General features: G+C 47.1%; 4 protein-coding genes across 4 annotated transcripts; 2 read left to right on the top strand and 2 right to left on the bottom strand.

Annotated features, from left to right (window-relative positions):
- Positions 1 to 1,983: 1,983 nt before the first annotated feature.
- PEX2_021940 (cytochrome P450) lies at positions 1,984 to 3,542 on the top strand (the record flags this gene model as incomplete). The annotated part of the gene is made up of 7 exons (XM_016739469.1): positions 1,984 to 1,997; positions 2,047 to 2,092; positions 2,168 to 2,238; positions 2,301 to 2,452; positions 2,521 to 2,765; positions 2,816 to 3,087; positions 3,149 to 3,542. The coding sequence occupies 7 exons, from the start codon at positions 1,984 to 1,986 to the stop codon at positions 3,540 to 3,542; spliced, it is 1,194 nt and encodes a 397-aa protein (XP_016599379.1).
- Positions 3,543 to 4,593: 1,051 nt separating this feature from the next.
- On the top strand, positions 4,594 to 6,333 carry PEX2_021930 (3'-5' exonuclease; the record flags this gene model as incomplete). Its single annotated transcript, XM_016739468.1, has 1 exon — positions 4,594 to 6,333. One exon carries the CDS (start codon positions 4,594 to 4,596, stop codon positions 6,331 to 6,333), a length of 1,740 nt encoding a protein of 579 aa, XP_016599378.1.
- Positions 6,334 to 6,551: 218 nt separating this feature from the next.
- On the bottom strand, positions 6,552 to 7,802 carry PEX2_021920 (uncharacterized protein; the record flags this gene model as incomplete). Its single annotated transcript, XM_016739467.1, has 1 exon — positions 6,552 to 7,802. One exon carries the CDS (start codon positions 7,800 to 7,802, stop codon positions 6,552 to 6,554), a length of 1,251 nt encoding a protein of 416 aa, XP_016599377.1.
- Positions 7,803 to 9,050: 1,248 nt separating this feature from the next.
- PEX2_021910 (uncharacterized protein) lies at positions 9,051 to 10,093 on the bottom strand (the record flags this gene model as incomplete). Its single annotated transcript, XM_016739466.1, has 2 exons — positions 9,051 to 9,566; positions 9,620 to 10,093. The coding sequence occupies 2 exons, from the start codon at positions 10,091 to 10,093 to the stop codon at positions 9,051 to 9,053; spliced, it is 990 nt and encodes a 329-aa protein (XP_016599376.1).
- Positions 10,094 to 14,535: the final 4,442 nt, after the last annotated feature.

Here is a 14,535-nt window from a genome sequence, read left to right as displayed (position 1 = left end):
AACCTTATCAATTCCGTCACAACCCTTAACAATTCCACCATGACCAAACCCAGCTTTCTTGCAGTGGTGATATTAGGATCGTCGGTGTTATAGTCACGCAACTCTGTCATAGTGTCACCATCGCAGGTATAGTCACAATCGTCATCCTCGTAGTTCATAAACGGGCCAAGCGCGATCTGTATTACGCTACAACACTGGCTTAGCCTTTGGCAATCTGATAGCCGCCATACAGTAATGATCTCGGTTGCAGGGATAATGTCTACTAAAGGCTACCAAGGCTATTAAAGCACGGTCAAACAATAATTTCTTGGTGTGAACTTTGTACCTCTTTATTCTCACATCAACTAGAGATATTCTACTCCATACCAATTGCAATCAAAAGATGAAAATGTACGACAATGCTCCCCCATCAATCTCCATCGCACTCGCTATCACGCCGCCGAACTTTCCCCGCAGCCCCAGCCAGCCACCAACAATCACCCTAACAGCAGTTTCACACTACCTTGAACCAATCACAATATTTACTCAACCCACAATATTCAACCTCGGTCTCAGCCAGCGTCGCAGCAACTTCATTTGTCACGATATCACTACGGCAGAAACAACCTCGCTGCACCTGAATATCACCAAAGGTAGAAAGCGCCCAGCCTTCAATCACGAGTAAGGTGGGTCCGATGATCGCCTTTTTGTCACATTGAGCCCGAGACACCGACTGAGTTCCAGGAGGTGTTTCGCCTGTCAAATAGTACAGGAGATCGAAATACGCTCAAAATCGGACACCGGTATTGGTTTGGGGCAATGCAGCAAACAGAACTCAAGAGAACAAAATTGGCGAATCACATATATGTATCATCACCATTGACCACATCCAGTCACACAATCAATCTATAAGCGAAGTGAAAAGCAAGCATACCGATATTGGACAAATCGCTGCTTTCCATTATAATTCGTCGAGCTTTTTTAGATCCTTACAGGTACCACACGATGGAACCTTCACGTTTCACATGCCATATCATTATCGGAACGAATGAACTACCCAGATACTCAGGTAGGCTTAGTGTCAAAACATTTTCGGCAGCCGATTTACCATGGATTAGAATTTGTAGTACGGAGTATATTAATCCGTGTATAAGCAACTATATCCATTACTAGTATACTGTAAGTACACATGAACACTTCAATCATCATAATTCAGTAGCAGAGCGATAATGCGATACCGAGGTCACAAGTGGCAAGGACTTTGCAAACTCATCAAATATGAATTTAGAAGCCAATCAGAAGACTTATACATCTGAGGTTGCACACACAGACGTCATTTAGCGTAGATACAGAATGACTAGGTACAGGAATATGCACGTATATCCCACCCCCTCCTACCTGCAGCTGACCGACCTATCGCAAGTGATAGGCACTGGATCGAGTACATAAATCCTGCAGGACTACCTTCATAGGCTATCCCAAAACCAATCGATATGTACCATCCATATTCATGGTATTTGCGTGAAGAAAACCCCCTCTTCAGGACTTTAAAAAGCAGTCCGACCCAGCATAAGTACATACACCCCTCTCTTGATATCATCTTTGAAAATTTTATCCTTAACATCAACATCAACATGTTGTCAACGCTATGGTTGGGTTTTCTCATTGCTTTTGTATTTTGGATTGCTACTGCCCTTCCTGGTCGCAAAAAATATCCCCTGCCTCTTCCTCCTGGTCCTAAGCAGAAGCCCATTATTGGAAATCTGAAGGATCTTCCAACCCCAGATCAACAAGATTGGATGCATTGGCTGAAACATAAGGAGCTATATGGTAAGAGTGAATTCATGTGGAGTGTACCAAGTTGGGATGTTGACTTTTCCCAAATTAGGACCAATTAGCTCACTCACTGTACTGGGAAAACACATTATCATTCTTAACGATGCTAAGTTAGCGGTGCAGCTACTAGAGAAACGTTCCGTTATACACTCAGGGCGTCCAGAAAACATGTTTACTGACATGTAAGTGAAGGCATTATTGACATGATACCAGAGTGACTAATATCTCCAGGTCGGGCTGGCAATTTGTTCTTGGGGCGCTCAGAAACCCGGACCACGTAAGAAAAACCCGGAAACACTTGTATCAAGAGATGGGTTCAAAAAATTCCGTTACTCGTTTCAACGATGTTCAGACAGCGGAGGTCGGTCGTTTCCTGTTGAGAGTATTGGATGAGCCAGACAAGCTCCATCAGCATATACGGAAGTGAGTCAATGCCTCTATTCAGCAGCATGTTATTTTCGTATGCAAAAGCTAATTGCAAGCAGAGATGCTGGAGCTATCGTCTTGAAAATAGGCTACGGGTATACTATTGAGCCCCATGCTCGGGATCCTCTTGTGGATCTGGCCGACAAGGCGATGGAGGACTTTTCATATGCCTTGCTTCCAGCAACGTGGGCGGTGGAGTTTATTCCAATTAGTAAGAGAAGATTGATAAAGTTATATCGACACACTGAATTATAGAGTATTTTCTGACTCTCTGGCTAGTGAGATATCTCCCGACCTGGTTTCCTGGAGCACGATTCGTGAAGATCGCTCAAAACTACAACTTGAGAGCAAAGTCGTTTAGTGATGTTCCGTACGCATTTACCAAGCAGCAGATAAGTAATGGCCGCTTTGTTCCATCTTTCTTGTCCAATCTTCTTCAAAACAATCCTGTGGAGCCTGGGACCGAAGAGGAAGAGATCATCAAGTGGTCAGCCGGGTCTTTGTACGCCGGAGGCGCAGATACAGTGAGGGCAAATCCAGGCTGTACACATTATATTAGACTGACAAAAAATAGACTGTCTCCTCTATTGCGAGTTTCTTCCTCGCAATGGCCCTTTTTCCAGAGGCGCAACGCAAGGCTCAGGAGGAACTCGACACAGTGCTTGGGGGCAATCAATTACCCCAGTTCCGAGATCGAGAGAACCTTCCATATATGGATGCACTAGTCAAGGAAGTTCTCCGATGGCATCCGGTTGTACCCATGAGTGTCGCACACACGTCGAACCAGGACGATACTTGCGAGGGGTACTTCATTCCCAAGGGATCGTCTGTTCTTGCAAACATATGGTAAGCTGCTCTTGTCTACCGAAGAGGGCAGTAGTTTCTGATACAGTTCTTGATCTCCTAGGGGATTTACACACGATCCAACTGTCTATCATGACCCAATGACCTTTAAACCGGAGCGCTTTTTAATCTCCCCCGAGGGCAAACTCCCAGAGCGCGATCCTCACATGCTTGTGTTCGGGTTTGGCCGTCGAGCCTGTCCTGGGCGGACTCTGGCAGACGCGAATGTCTTTCTCACTGTTGCTCAGGCTCTGTCTGTCTTCAGTATCTCGAAACCGATAGAACACGGGGTCACCCAGGATATCCCTCTAAAGTTTCTCCCCGGAGTCATTAGCCATCCGGCTCCGTTCAAGGTTTCAATCCAGCCGCGAAGTGCGGTACATGAACAACTCATCCGAGAGCTCGAACAGCATTATCCTTGGGAGAAGAGTGATGCTGAATTTATCCCGAGTGTGTAGATGGCGATCCGTATATTCTCAAATGGCTGGTGATTACCCCATCTGGTTATGTGGGTGCGAGAAACTCTCAATGACAATTGTTTGAATCCAGAAACTATCTAACACCGGTCAGTGTGCTCGGACGCATTCGAGATTTTTTCTACCTCGGTCGTCCTAACACATTTTCTGGAGAGAGTTTCATTTGGAATTAAACGGGCTCCCGAGAACAAGCTATCTACACTATGTTCTCTTGGTCCAGCCGTCTCAGCCCCAGCCGTCTCAGCCCCAGCAATCATCTTGTTACACTGAGGCATTGCTTGCTGAGGCAGTTTGTCAGACCTCTCTTTACCCATTTGTGACTTGTTTTTTTTGTATCCATCAAGCTACCAAAATAGCCTCATGGCAGTGATGGCGATCTCCGTCATTAATATTCTCGTCAATCGCTTCCTGCTTTCTTCCACATAGATGCTTCTTGTATCACATTTCAAAACTTCACTTGGAACTGTTAGATATACCGAGGGCCAGTATCAGATGTAAAGAAGTCATAGATTTATATAAGATATGAGATACTGTAGTCATAGACTCAGTGAATGACTAGAAACGACCCAGAAAGTGAGAAGATGCACCTGGGCAGGTAACCAAGTGTTTACGCTCCTAGTGGAGTTGTCAGACCCGACTCGTCATTTTGGCGGTGACATCCGGATGCCTGCGTCTGCCTAATATTTCAGGCTCCACTTCAACCCGGTAGAGTTGGGCAGAATCTCGGCTTGGCCAATTTCATCCCTCTTCAAATCAATTTCCATTTCACTCTGCATATTTGTCTGACCGTCTCAAGTTGAACAAGATAATTTCGACACTAAAGACGGTCTAATCGACTATATATCATTGCCTCATTGACCCATAAGCTCCCGCAGCAGTCACCAGCAAAGTGCCACGCCTTCCAATCTTTGCTCCCCACGTTTGGGCTCGATTAGGCAAGAGATACACATATTGCTCTTTCCATCTTAGATCTCCGTACAGCCAAGTCACGACAAATTTGGAAAACAACACGTCAATTCCTCTTTTGTCTATCATGGCTTCAACCACAACAACCGTTGACAAGTTATTTGTCTGTCCTGGATGTCAGAGAGGTGGCTTCAAAAGCATCGGTGCCGTCAAGGCTCATTTTGAGTCCAAAGGCCACAAGCTTGCTTGCAGTCCCTGCGACAGATCTTTTGGAAATGTAACAGCGTTGCTCAAGCACTCCCAGAAACATGAAAAGCCCCTAGATGCTCCCGATCTCAAAACTCTCAAGTCGGCAAAACCAGTGCCAAAGAGCGCAAAGCAGCAGAAGCTCCAGGATATTGCCGAGCTCTTGTCTGCCAACCCTGTGAAGCCAGCCTCAAAGTCTGTGAAATCTACAAAGTACCCCGATCTCTCTGAGTCTTTTGTCAAGCCTGCAAAGCCATCGCCGAAAACCAAGTCACAGGATTACCCCGATCCCCTGCCTGCCAACTCTCTCAACCCTGCGAAATCCATCACAAAGAAAACAAAACTTGAGAAGTCTCAAGAACTGTTTGAGTCTTTGTCTGTCAAATCTGCGAAACCAAATTCAAAGAAAACAAAGATTGAGAAGTCCCTGGATCGCTCTGATATCTTGCCTGCCAAGCCTGCGAAACCAGCTCAAAAGCACGCATCAAACCAGACCCCAGTACGTGCTCCAGTGAGGGCAGAGGCTTTTGAAGACCTATGGAACAAGTCCTCTGAACCTGAACACCCGAATGCGTCATCGCCTGCCACCCAAAACGCAAATTATCATGTTGTCCTCGAGCCGCTCGAACAAAACTTGATCTTTCGCTATTTGTCGGCACGGTGTCACTCGGACACCCGTTTGGTCACCCGAGGTTTCACCTTTCGGGCTGGCTTGGCAGATGTCAGCAAACGCCCATCGAAGAAGCCCCCTCCGAAAACAGGACATTTCCGCCAAGTTCCTCGCTCTTCGGTCGGCTTGCCGAAAAGGAGAGCAATCGTTCTTGACTGTGAGATGGTGCAGGTTGAAGCAGGACGTCGGGAGCTTGCTTTTTTGAGCGCAATCGACTTTTTGACTGGCGAAGTTCTCATCGACAATTATGTGCAGCCGAAATCGAGAGTCGTGAATTGGGATTCTCGGTTCAGTGGGGTAACTCCCGGTGCCATGAACAAAGCTGTGAAGAAAGGGACGGCCTTGTTTGGCTGGGAAGGAGCGCGCTCGAAATTATGGGAGTTCATGGATAGCGAGACTGTCCTCATCGGTCATTCTCTCAACAATGACCTTGACGTCTTGGGTATCATCCACTGGAACATTGTCGATTCCTCTATCATTACCAGCGAAGCAGTGTTTTACTCTGTACATGCCGGTGAACCACTCAACCGTACATGGAGTCTGAAGACTCTTACCAATGAATTAGTCAATTATGATATCCAAGCTGGGAGACAGGGCCACAGTGCGCTGGAGGATGCACACGCAACACGGGATATTGTGATCTGGTGTCTGAGATACCCGGAGCACCTGAAGGTATGGGCGGACAATGCCCGGGACCAAGAGGAGCAGCGCGCGTATGAGAGGGAGTTGAAGAGGACGACAGAGGAGCAGGCGAAGGAGCAAAAGAGACAGCATGATATGGAGATAAAGATCCAGATGTTATCTCGTGGCGTTAATGGTTTGGATATTCATGACATTGGCCTGTCTGATGATGATGCTAATGACCCTGATCATTCTTTTGTCAATCATGAGGGTGATGACGTTGACTACGAATCGGTAACTATTGAAGCGGCCGCAGCTTCATTCTTTTGATACTCCAATGTCTATAATTATCTGTCAATTATGATGTTATATGACAATTCAATTACATGTGTTCAGCCGTGCAATAATTGAGCTATTCGCTGTTGCTCTCCTTGTCTTATGTTCGACAAGGGATATGCCCTCGCCATGCAATACGACAGGAGTGGTTTTGTCCACAATATCGATACCAGTCAAATTCAAAAAGCCCATGGCTTTAATAAAGCGCAACCTCACAACCTAGAGGCACTGTTATACACAGTGACAGCTGTCGTCATCGATACAGTTCGTGTCTCCCCCGCAATACTAAGAGAGGTCTGCCATATTATCGAGTGACTCACCCTAGTATTGAAAGTGACAAAACTAGGCTGGATGCTAGACAAAGGGCTAAGACGCTTCCCCCAACTCATCAGGCCATCGTGCCTAAGAACAAGCCCAAGCACCCTTCCAATATCGACCGGTGTCTCACTCGGCCCAGCAAAAGTTACAATGGGACTCTCGAGCCGCTCAAACGCTTTCTCTAGACCCAAATGCTGAACAAAGACATGCTCATCACTAGGAATCCCATAAAAGCTCTCCTCACTCGGTTTGAGAACAATCTCGACTTTCGAAAGAATACTCATCTTAACCGCAGTAACATCGACCCGTTGCACAACATCCCAAATAGCACAACTACTCCCATCCCGCTGCGGTATAACCCTAATAATAAGCGGAATCGGCGACAAATGATCAAGTTGAATAGCAATCGGCACACTCATCACAACCTCAAAGCTAAATCCAGGAACGGAAGATAACCCAAGAATCTTCTGCGTCTTCTGCGACAAGGACAAATCCACATCCCGCATCGACGGAAGCAATCGTTGACTGCGCACCCGGCTCACAATACTACATCTCTGCAGCGCAAACCGAATCCCGCCCGCGTCTACCGTCGGATAACCGAGCGTGATAGGCGCTGCCGCACGTTTGATATGCCATGAGCCATTGCGAATATACCGCAGCTGCGCCTGGAGATAGTACTCGATGCAGACCTTGGCTCCAGTCCATTTGGTGGAAAATGTCCCCGGTAACGGGTGCTGTACGATGCAGTGTGCTTCTAGGGGAATGAAGCTCTCTTCTTGTAGGTGATCGCGTACTGCTCCCAGGGAAGCTGCTTCGGGGATATTAATTGAGAAGGGGATGTTGATCCAGTCGGCTGGGGTACTGGGCGAGGGTATATGTATAGGTCCACGGAACAAGGTTTGTGATGGAAGCTCGAAAAGCTTCCAGTCGCCATAGTATGTCGCTTTCGACGGGTAGCCTTCTGTTATTAAGCGGGCTTTTGTGCGTCCGATCAATGTAACGGAGATCTTGGCATCCGGGGCCACGATGTGCGAGTGGCGATTCACGCTGCCGATTATCGTGTCCCCTGCGACATATGTCCATATTGGAGGCGCTGCAATGGATATATTGAGGTTAGGGCCTCCATTTGTCTGGGTGGGACGCATGGTTTCATAGCAGTTGAAGGAGGGGGAAGTTCTTTGAAAGAAATTTGATAAAGCCACGAGTTTCTTACATAACTCATGGGGTGCAGGGGGCTAAACTATTAGTTAATCAAATAAGGACGTTGGCTGTCGCAAATAAAGAACTGCGGATTGCGGAGATATTTTTACGAGGATAATGTAGACGGGGTGGAGCAAAGGTAATGGCATAGTGAAAGAAAATCCCGGTATGGATACTACACCGCTACAGTGATTATCGAGAAGTAAATGTAAAATCCCCTTAAATGAATGATACACATCTTACTGTTCTGTTTCTGCCTGCTCGTGTTAACCTCGGCTTCCTTTATGCACTTGCCAGGCATACAAGTCAGACCTATCTAGGCATATTTCAGTCACATGCATTCAATTATGTTATAGCTTTTCCATTTGGCAGGCCAAAGGAGTATGAACTGGTTCGTATTTTTGTAGAACGTCGTCAAGGATAGAGGCCGCATGAGCGGCTGACTATCTCTGGAATACCTACCTAGGTACATACCTTCGTACGTTGGAAGGCATGAGACGATCATCCGAAGCGATGACCCCCAGTTTTTCCTTTGACTACACATACTTCTCGTCATCTATCCTACAGCGGTTGAGTGATCAAAGACAAAATCGAATCCTATAGCGTTTACTTTAAGCAAATAGCAAGAATCAAAAGCAAGAAACCCGGGTATCAGATTCGCACTCGAGAGCAGTGCATAAATACAATCTCCTCTCGCAGGCAAGTTTCATACATACAAGTACAGTTCCAAGGCAGGTCGATAATCCCCCACCAACTCACCAGACAAGACAAGATTTGAAGTCGAGTCGAGCAAGGAGAAGGAGGCATCAATCACACCCCGATAATCTGCAAGACACAAGAACAAAAAAGATACACGTCGAAATAATTTCGATATCACTGTGCGCCCGCCCAGACGCCGTGTAAAAATAAAAGCCAATCCCAGACGCCGTGTGCATCAACGATGCAGAATGTGTATAGTCATAGCCACCAGGGACGGAGGTAATATCAGCAGGTGAAGGGTAAAAGTAAAGTAAAGTGAGGTCGTTCCACGTATTCCCGGTGTACGTCCATGTACCGAGAGGGGAGGGAAGGGTATCATGCAGTGCGGGACGATATTTCAAGGTAAGGGGAAGTGATGCAACTTTTGTAAAGCTGGCGGTGAGATGAATCACTGATTGGCCTGTTTGGTTGTAGCGGGCTCATTTTGGGATTTGTTATGATTTTCGGGCTTTGCAGAGCCATGACCGCCACCATTTGCAGACTCCCAGAACGGCAGTGCGGCCATCGTCCTTTCGCTCGGTGCCGTCTGGGTTACCCAGGACCATGGAGAAAACCCAGAAAAATGCGGCTGTCCATGCGAAGAGGAGTATCACAATGCTAAATAGCGGGGATGAGACCAGGACTAAAATTGAAGTAGCCACTGCGTAGACCTCGCTTGGCTCGGATATGACTGATGGTTGGTCTGAATCTGGCTCTGAGCGGATCCATTGGGTCGATTGAGTCGAGGATGATCGGTCTTTCGCTGATGGCGGTAGCAAGCAAACGAGCCGTTCATGGATGTGGAGGACAGGAGAAAGGAGGTCGCAAAGTTGTGATACGAACGTCGTTGCACGGAGGTATGAGGAAAATGAGCAGAGACGGAAAGGTGAGATAAGGAGTGCGAATACGAGGGCGAAGATAGTATATAGAGAAGCGCCGAATGAGTAGAATGGGACGATTGTGAGACGAAACTGCCGGTTTATATTAGCATATGAAACATTAGACCACTATATTGCGCACTTACCAGCATCAGGAGAGCATCTTGGCCCTCATTGGTGACTAATTCATCATCCGGAATGGCTCGTTTTCGGCCACGGATTATGCTGGGGTTGGAATTATCCCCAGACATTAATGACGGCCGGTCTGTCCAGCTGCTGGGGGCCCGCTCTTCTTTGTGTGCACCACTTGATGTCGAGCCGCCAACCGGAACGGAGTCGGTCTCTCGAGAGTCTGAACCGGGCCAGGAAGGTCCTCCTAGTGTTTGGTTATTGTATACACGGTGTGCCCGTGAGCCTGAAGTGCGGGGACTGACGTCCCGGCTTGGTATGGGAGAGGAGGGTCGAGATTCGCCTATAGGGTGACCCAATATGGAGGATTGTTCTTGGGATCGACGGGTAGCCGGTGGAGGGGTGACGATCGAGGTGCGAGGATGTGTCGTTCCATGAGGTCCTTGGTCCTGATAGTAGGCGGGACTATATGACATCTCCGGTGACGACATGTCGGGCGAGTAAATGAAAGCAGGAGGTGAAGACGAAGCAAGAGTCGTACAAAGTAGACGCACAGAGGGCGACTATTGCATGTAGAATTCACCGCATGGTTTCCGTAGTTGTATTCTGTCTGGCATAGGGGGCTCTCTGTTGACGAGTCGAAGGGGGAAGGGGGCGGGCAAGGAGGGCGGAAGAGACTTATAAGAGACCACGGAGAGCCGCAGCTTGAAAGAGCGGAAAAGGCAGGAAAGCCCAGGAAAGGCCGTGCCAGACAGCGGAGGAGCATTTCCTGCTGTTTGCAGTCCCTCTCGCCAAGACGCCCAGATGCCGAGCCCTTGGCATTTAGTCGAGCCTTGTATGGGGTACAAGAATCATTTGTGGGTATCCTGCTGATCCTTTTATCTCAGATCCCGAACATGGCTATCTAGAGCGTACTCTATAGCAGGGTAAGGTTGTGTCAGACAAGATGTGCAGTTGTCCTACCGTGAAACAAAGATGCCGAGTGGTCTAGGGGTCAAAGGTGCAGATGAATTACGAGATTTTACCATCCGCCAAGGCGCCAAGCAGCCACCGGGGATGATAAGTCGATAATTCCTGGCCTCTGATTGGTCGACTGTGATGAGATGATCCGCGATGAGACGAATCCTGGAGTCTTGGCGGTAACAGCCATACGCACGTGATTACTTGTATTGCTCCTATTGCCCAATCTATATAATCCTGAAATCCTCCAAAATCACATAGATATGTCGTATGAAGTTTGATTCTAGGTGATTTAATACTCACAACAGTGGGTTTCACAGAACTTTATAGGGCTACTACAAACATTGGAACCAACAGCAAAATCAGGGGTCACAATACGTACCCCCAAGGAGGGTCAACGCCCAGACGCCGAGAGGTTGGCATTCATTTCGGAGGAAGGGTTTTCAGATTGTTCAATATCTCTTACCTAACTTTTGCCAATAATTGTCTTGAGTTTTGCCCAGGTGCATAGTATCAGCCAAAATACATACTCCGTACCTATCTTGATCCTCTTACCAGATACCCCAGCCCTGACAGGAAGAGTCTTGGAAGTCTTGGCTTTCTGGTACTTTCATTCCGCTGTCCGGTTGAGATGAATCTAATTATCTCGGCGAATCAACGCCTCTGGCATTCGCTTCAGATCCAGAATTTGCTTTCTCGTTAACGGAGTTCAACTCTTGGCTTCTTGGGTTTTTCTTTCTGAATGCCTGGGCACTGAATACAAAACCGTATTCTCTGCTTGGCTACCAAGGTGAGCGGTCAGGAGCGACTGATTGCGTGTTCTGTGCTCGGCAACCGTAGCGTTGCCGCACTCCCGGTCGAGTCTGCTGTTTTATCCTTTATTTGCGACTATATGGTTTCCTACCAATTCCCCTTGGCTGTCAGTCTTTGCTCGATCAACACGAGAATCATGTGCTCTTACTCAAATTCAGTCCGTGATCAACCATACAACTGCTATTAGCCAAGCACGCAATGGCATGGCATGAAAATGACAGGTGGCGAGTGTAGATCAATCATATCCCTCAAATTTGGGTGCTGTTCCAAACCACCCAACATGAGGGGTCGTGATCTGCTTATGCGCTGGCTATTGATCACCGTCAAAAATGATCGACGCTTCCATATCTCTCACGTCTCACAGCTATCCGATCGGCCAAGCTATCTACCTGTCATATTGGACCGACTTGTATGTCATTCGTCCGTCACATATTCCCCTTTGGAATGACAGCTATGGCAACGTTATATGAAGGCACCTCCCCCCCCCCTTAACTGCACGCAAACCTGAGGTCACTATCTCCAGGCCAAATTCCATATGAGCAGCTCTTCTTCCCGGCTCTTCACCCACGAGGCACCAACCGCGCCCTACGGCACACATATATCCAGCTTCTCTTCCAGAGGTTATCCCTCATCCACACAGGGTGGTTTTCACTAATGCTTCCCGCACATTATTTATTCACCACCACTCGAATTTCAAAATGGATTGAAGACTTGAAATAAAAATGCTTGGAAACAGAAATTACTGAGGCTGCTACTGAGATTCCGAGTATCAGTACGCCGATCTTTGCTGATCTTGACCATTTCGTATAAAGGTTGGGAGGTTTTTTGTATGCTCAGATCCTCGAACCTCGGTTCTCACAAATATTATACCGGCTTCCCTAGGGCTATTACTTCACATATGATTTTCTTGTCCCTTCCCTTCATCTCATTTCCTTTACTTAACTTCTATATCTCACCCAGATTGACAATATTCCGACCTAGTAGATTGCCTTCTTACATCGTAGGATGGTTGATCCTCATGATCAATTGATCAATAAATGCAATTGGAACTTGGTCTCTCAATAAGCCACCAGACGTCTGAGCGCTCTTAGTATCCACATGTACCTTTTCTTAATGCACGTTGTATTTTATATTGTTTATATACTCATACTTGGTTAGATCTAATACCTCGTGACATTTTCTTGACATATTAAATGACATGCCCGGAAAATAAAGTTTTCTACTCCAGATATCCATCCTTGGAAGGCACATCAGATCACGTGCTCGTCCATATTGGGAAGGTTGACTTTGGGGAAAGTTGCAAGAAAACAATGTGTAGGTATTTGAATTTTTTTATGTTTTGTGAATATATATTTAGTGTATATCTCCATCAAACTCTTGTGTATGTAGCTGTGCAAAAGAGGAAATCTGAACAAATGCTGAGTTGAAAATGTAGGCTAATAGTAAAACATATATAATGCCGAGCTTGCTCCGAATGCAACAAGCGACCCCCTAAAAAAAATTTAAACTTCAAGGTAGCTTGCTTACTCAAATAGTTCAGCCCAAAGAATATTCCTAGTACTTATGTATCCCCATCAACAGATATCACAAAATCCAAGAGTTTTTTTTGTGGCTGACGGGGGCTTGCAGCCACAAGTGATCAAGATGTGACGGGCTAGATTTGGATCAGCTAGCCGACGCAGCCCACATCAATAACTGCTTGGTATTATTGGCTTAGCGGTACCTGAACAGGACCCCCGGGGCCGTGTTGAAGGCTTGAGCCCGCCTGGGGTAAACCATGCAACCATGAGGCCGTGAGACAGACCCTCCTGATCGCCCAAAACCACCTAACGTCAAATGATAAGCATCGGCGTCTAGACGCAATATATGGCTAGACTTATATTCTCTCGTGTCCCATCGCCAACACATAGCAGCACAGACATGTCACCCAACAGAAAGTACCTGACACAAAAAGCATCTGTGTCCCCCCCCTCCCCGCGTCCTTGAACCACGCATCTGCATCGCCGAGCCCGGTTGGAAATGGCGCACTCACAGGCCAATCTCCCCACGATCCCCTATCTTATCAGTGATCGGGGAGGGTAGAAAATGGACGCATCTATTTTCGCTTTTGGTCTTTTTCGAGGTCACACAAATCGAACATCTGTGTCCCAACTGGACCGGGCTTCAATCCCTGCACTTTGCACTATCAAGTCTTGGCAAGACATGACATGAAACTTTTATGTTTTCTTCTTTTATTGGCTTTGAGCTGCCTTGCTTTCCTCTCTCTTTATTTTCCTCATATGATCTGACGGCGACGAGGCGTGTTGTATCCACTGTGAGAAAATGGTGGATGGTCTACCGTTGACTGTGCAGGTAAGCCACGTCCGAGAAGAACTCAATTTAACATGAAAGATGAAGTATAATCTGTATATATGGCTTCTCCTGACCACTCTATCCCACTGGTCAACTTGGAAGCGCCAATGATCCTGCAATGTCAAGGATAGCCTTGTTTCCTAGCCCACACCCCCTGCCTCGATTCTAACTCTGGAATCGTGTCGCACGGTCATACCCACCGCCTCGGAGCATGGCGTCTGCAAAATCCCGTCGCAGGGGGTGTTAGTTCTTACTATTTATTTATGGTCTCAGGAGAAATCATGGGCGTTCTCCACAGTGGACACAATGATGGGACCGCAGTGCAGAGGCATGCGCGCGGCTGATCTGTCTCTGGTCGGGCCATTGCCGTGATTCCCGGGGTGCTTTTGCTTTTGACATGCTTCCGAGATTTGCAGTTGCAGTTGCAGTGAAGTTATTCTCTTTTTTAAAGAATTTATGTATTCTGCACCGATTGATTCAGGCTCGGCGAGAACACTATCCTCAATCTAAGATGGGAAATGGAAGAGAGAGAAAAAAAAATTCCAAAGGGTAAAATATACGTTTAGTAGTTCAAGTGACAGACTTTTGACTCGGTCGGCAAGTTTAAATAACAAGCGGCTGTGTAACCCAGGAGATCTCTAAGAACCATATATATAAGACAAGTTGTTGACCGTGTTGGGAAACCCCCTCTTCGTTTCACAACCTCCCAACGGCAGAGACGGCGGCTCGGCTAGCAAACCCTGATGGAAAATTGAGGCGTACCCACGCACAAGTGGAGCCCATCATTGGGAGAAAATATAAGGTACAC

This window comes from Penicillium expansum, assembly GCF_000769745.1.
Source record: "Penicillium expansum strain MD-8 chromosome Unknown contig58, whole genome shotgun sequence".
Classification (NCBI taxonomy): Eukaryota; Fungi; Ascomycota; class Eurotiomycetes; order Eurotiales; family Aspergillaceae; genus Penicillium; species Penicillium expansum.
This window is presented reverse-complemented; position numbering and strand designations above follow the sequence as displayed.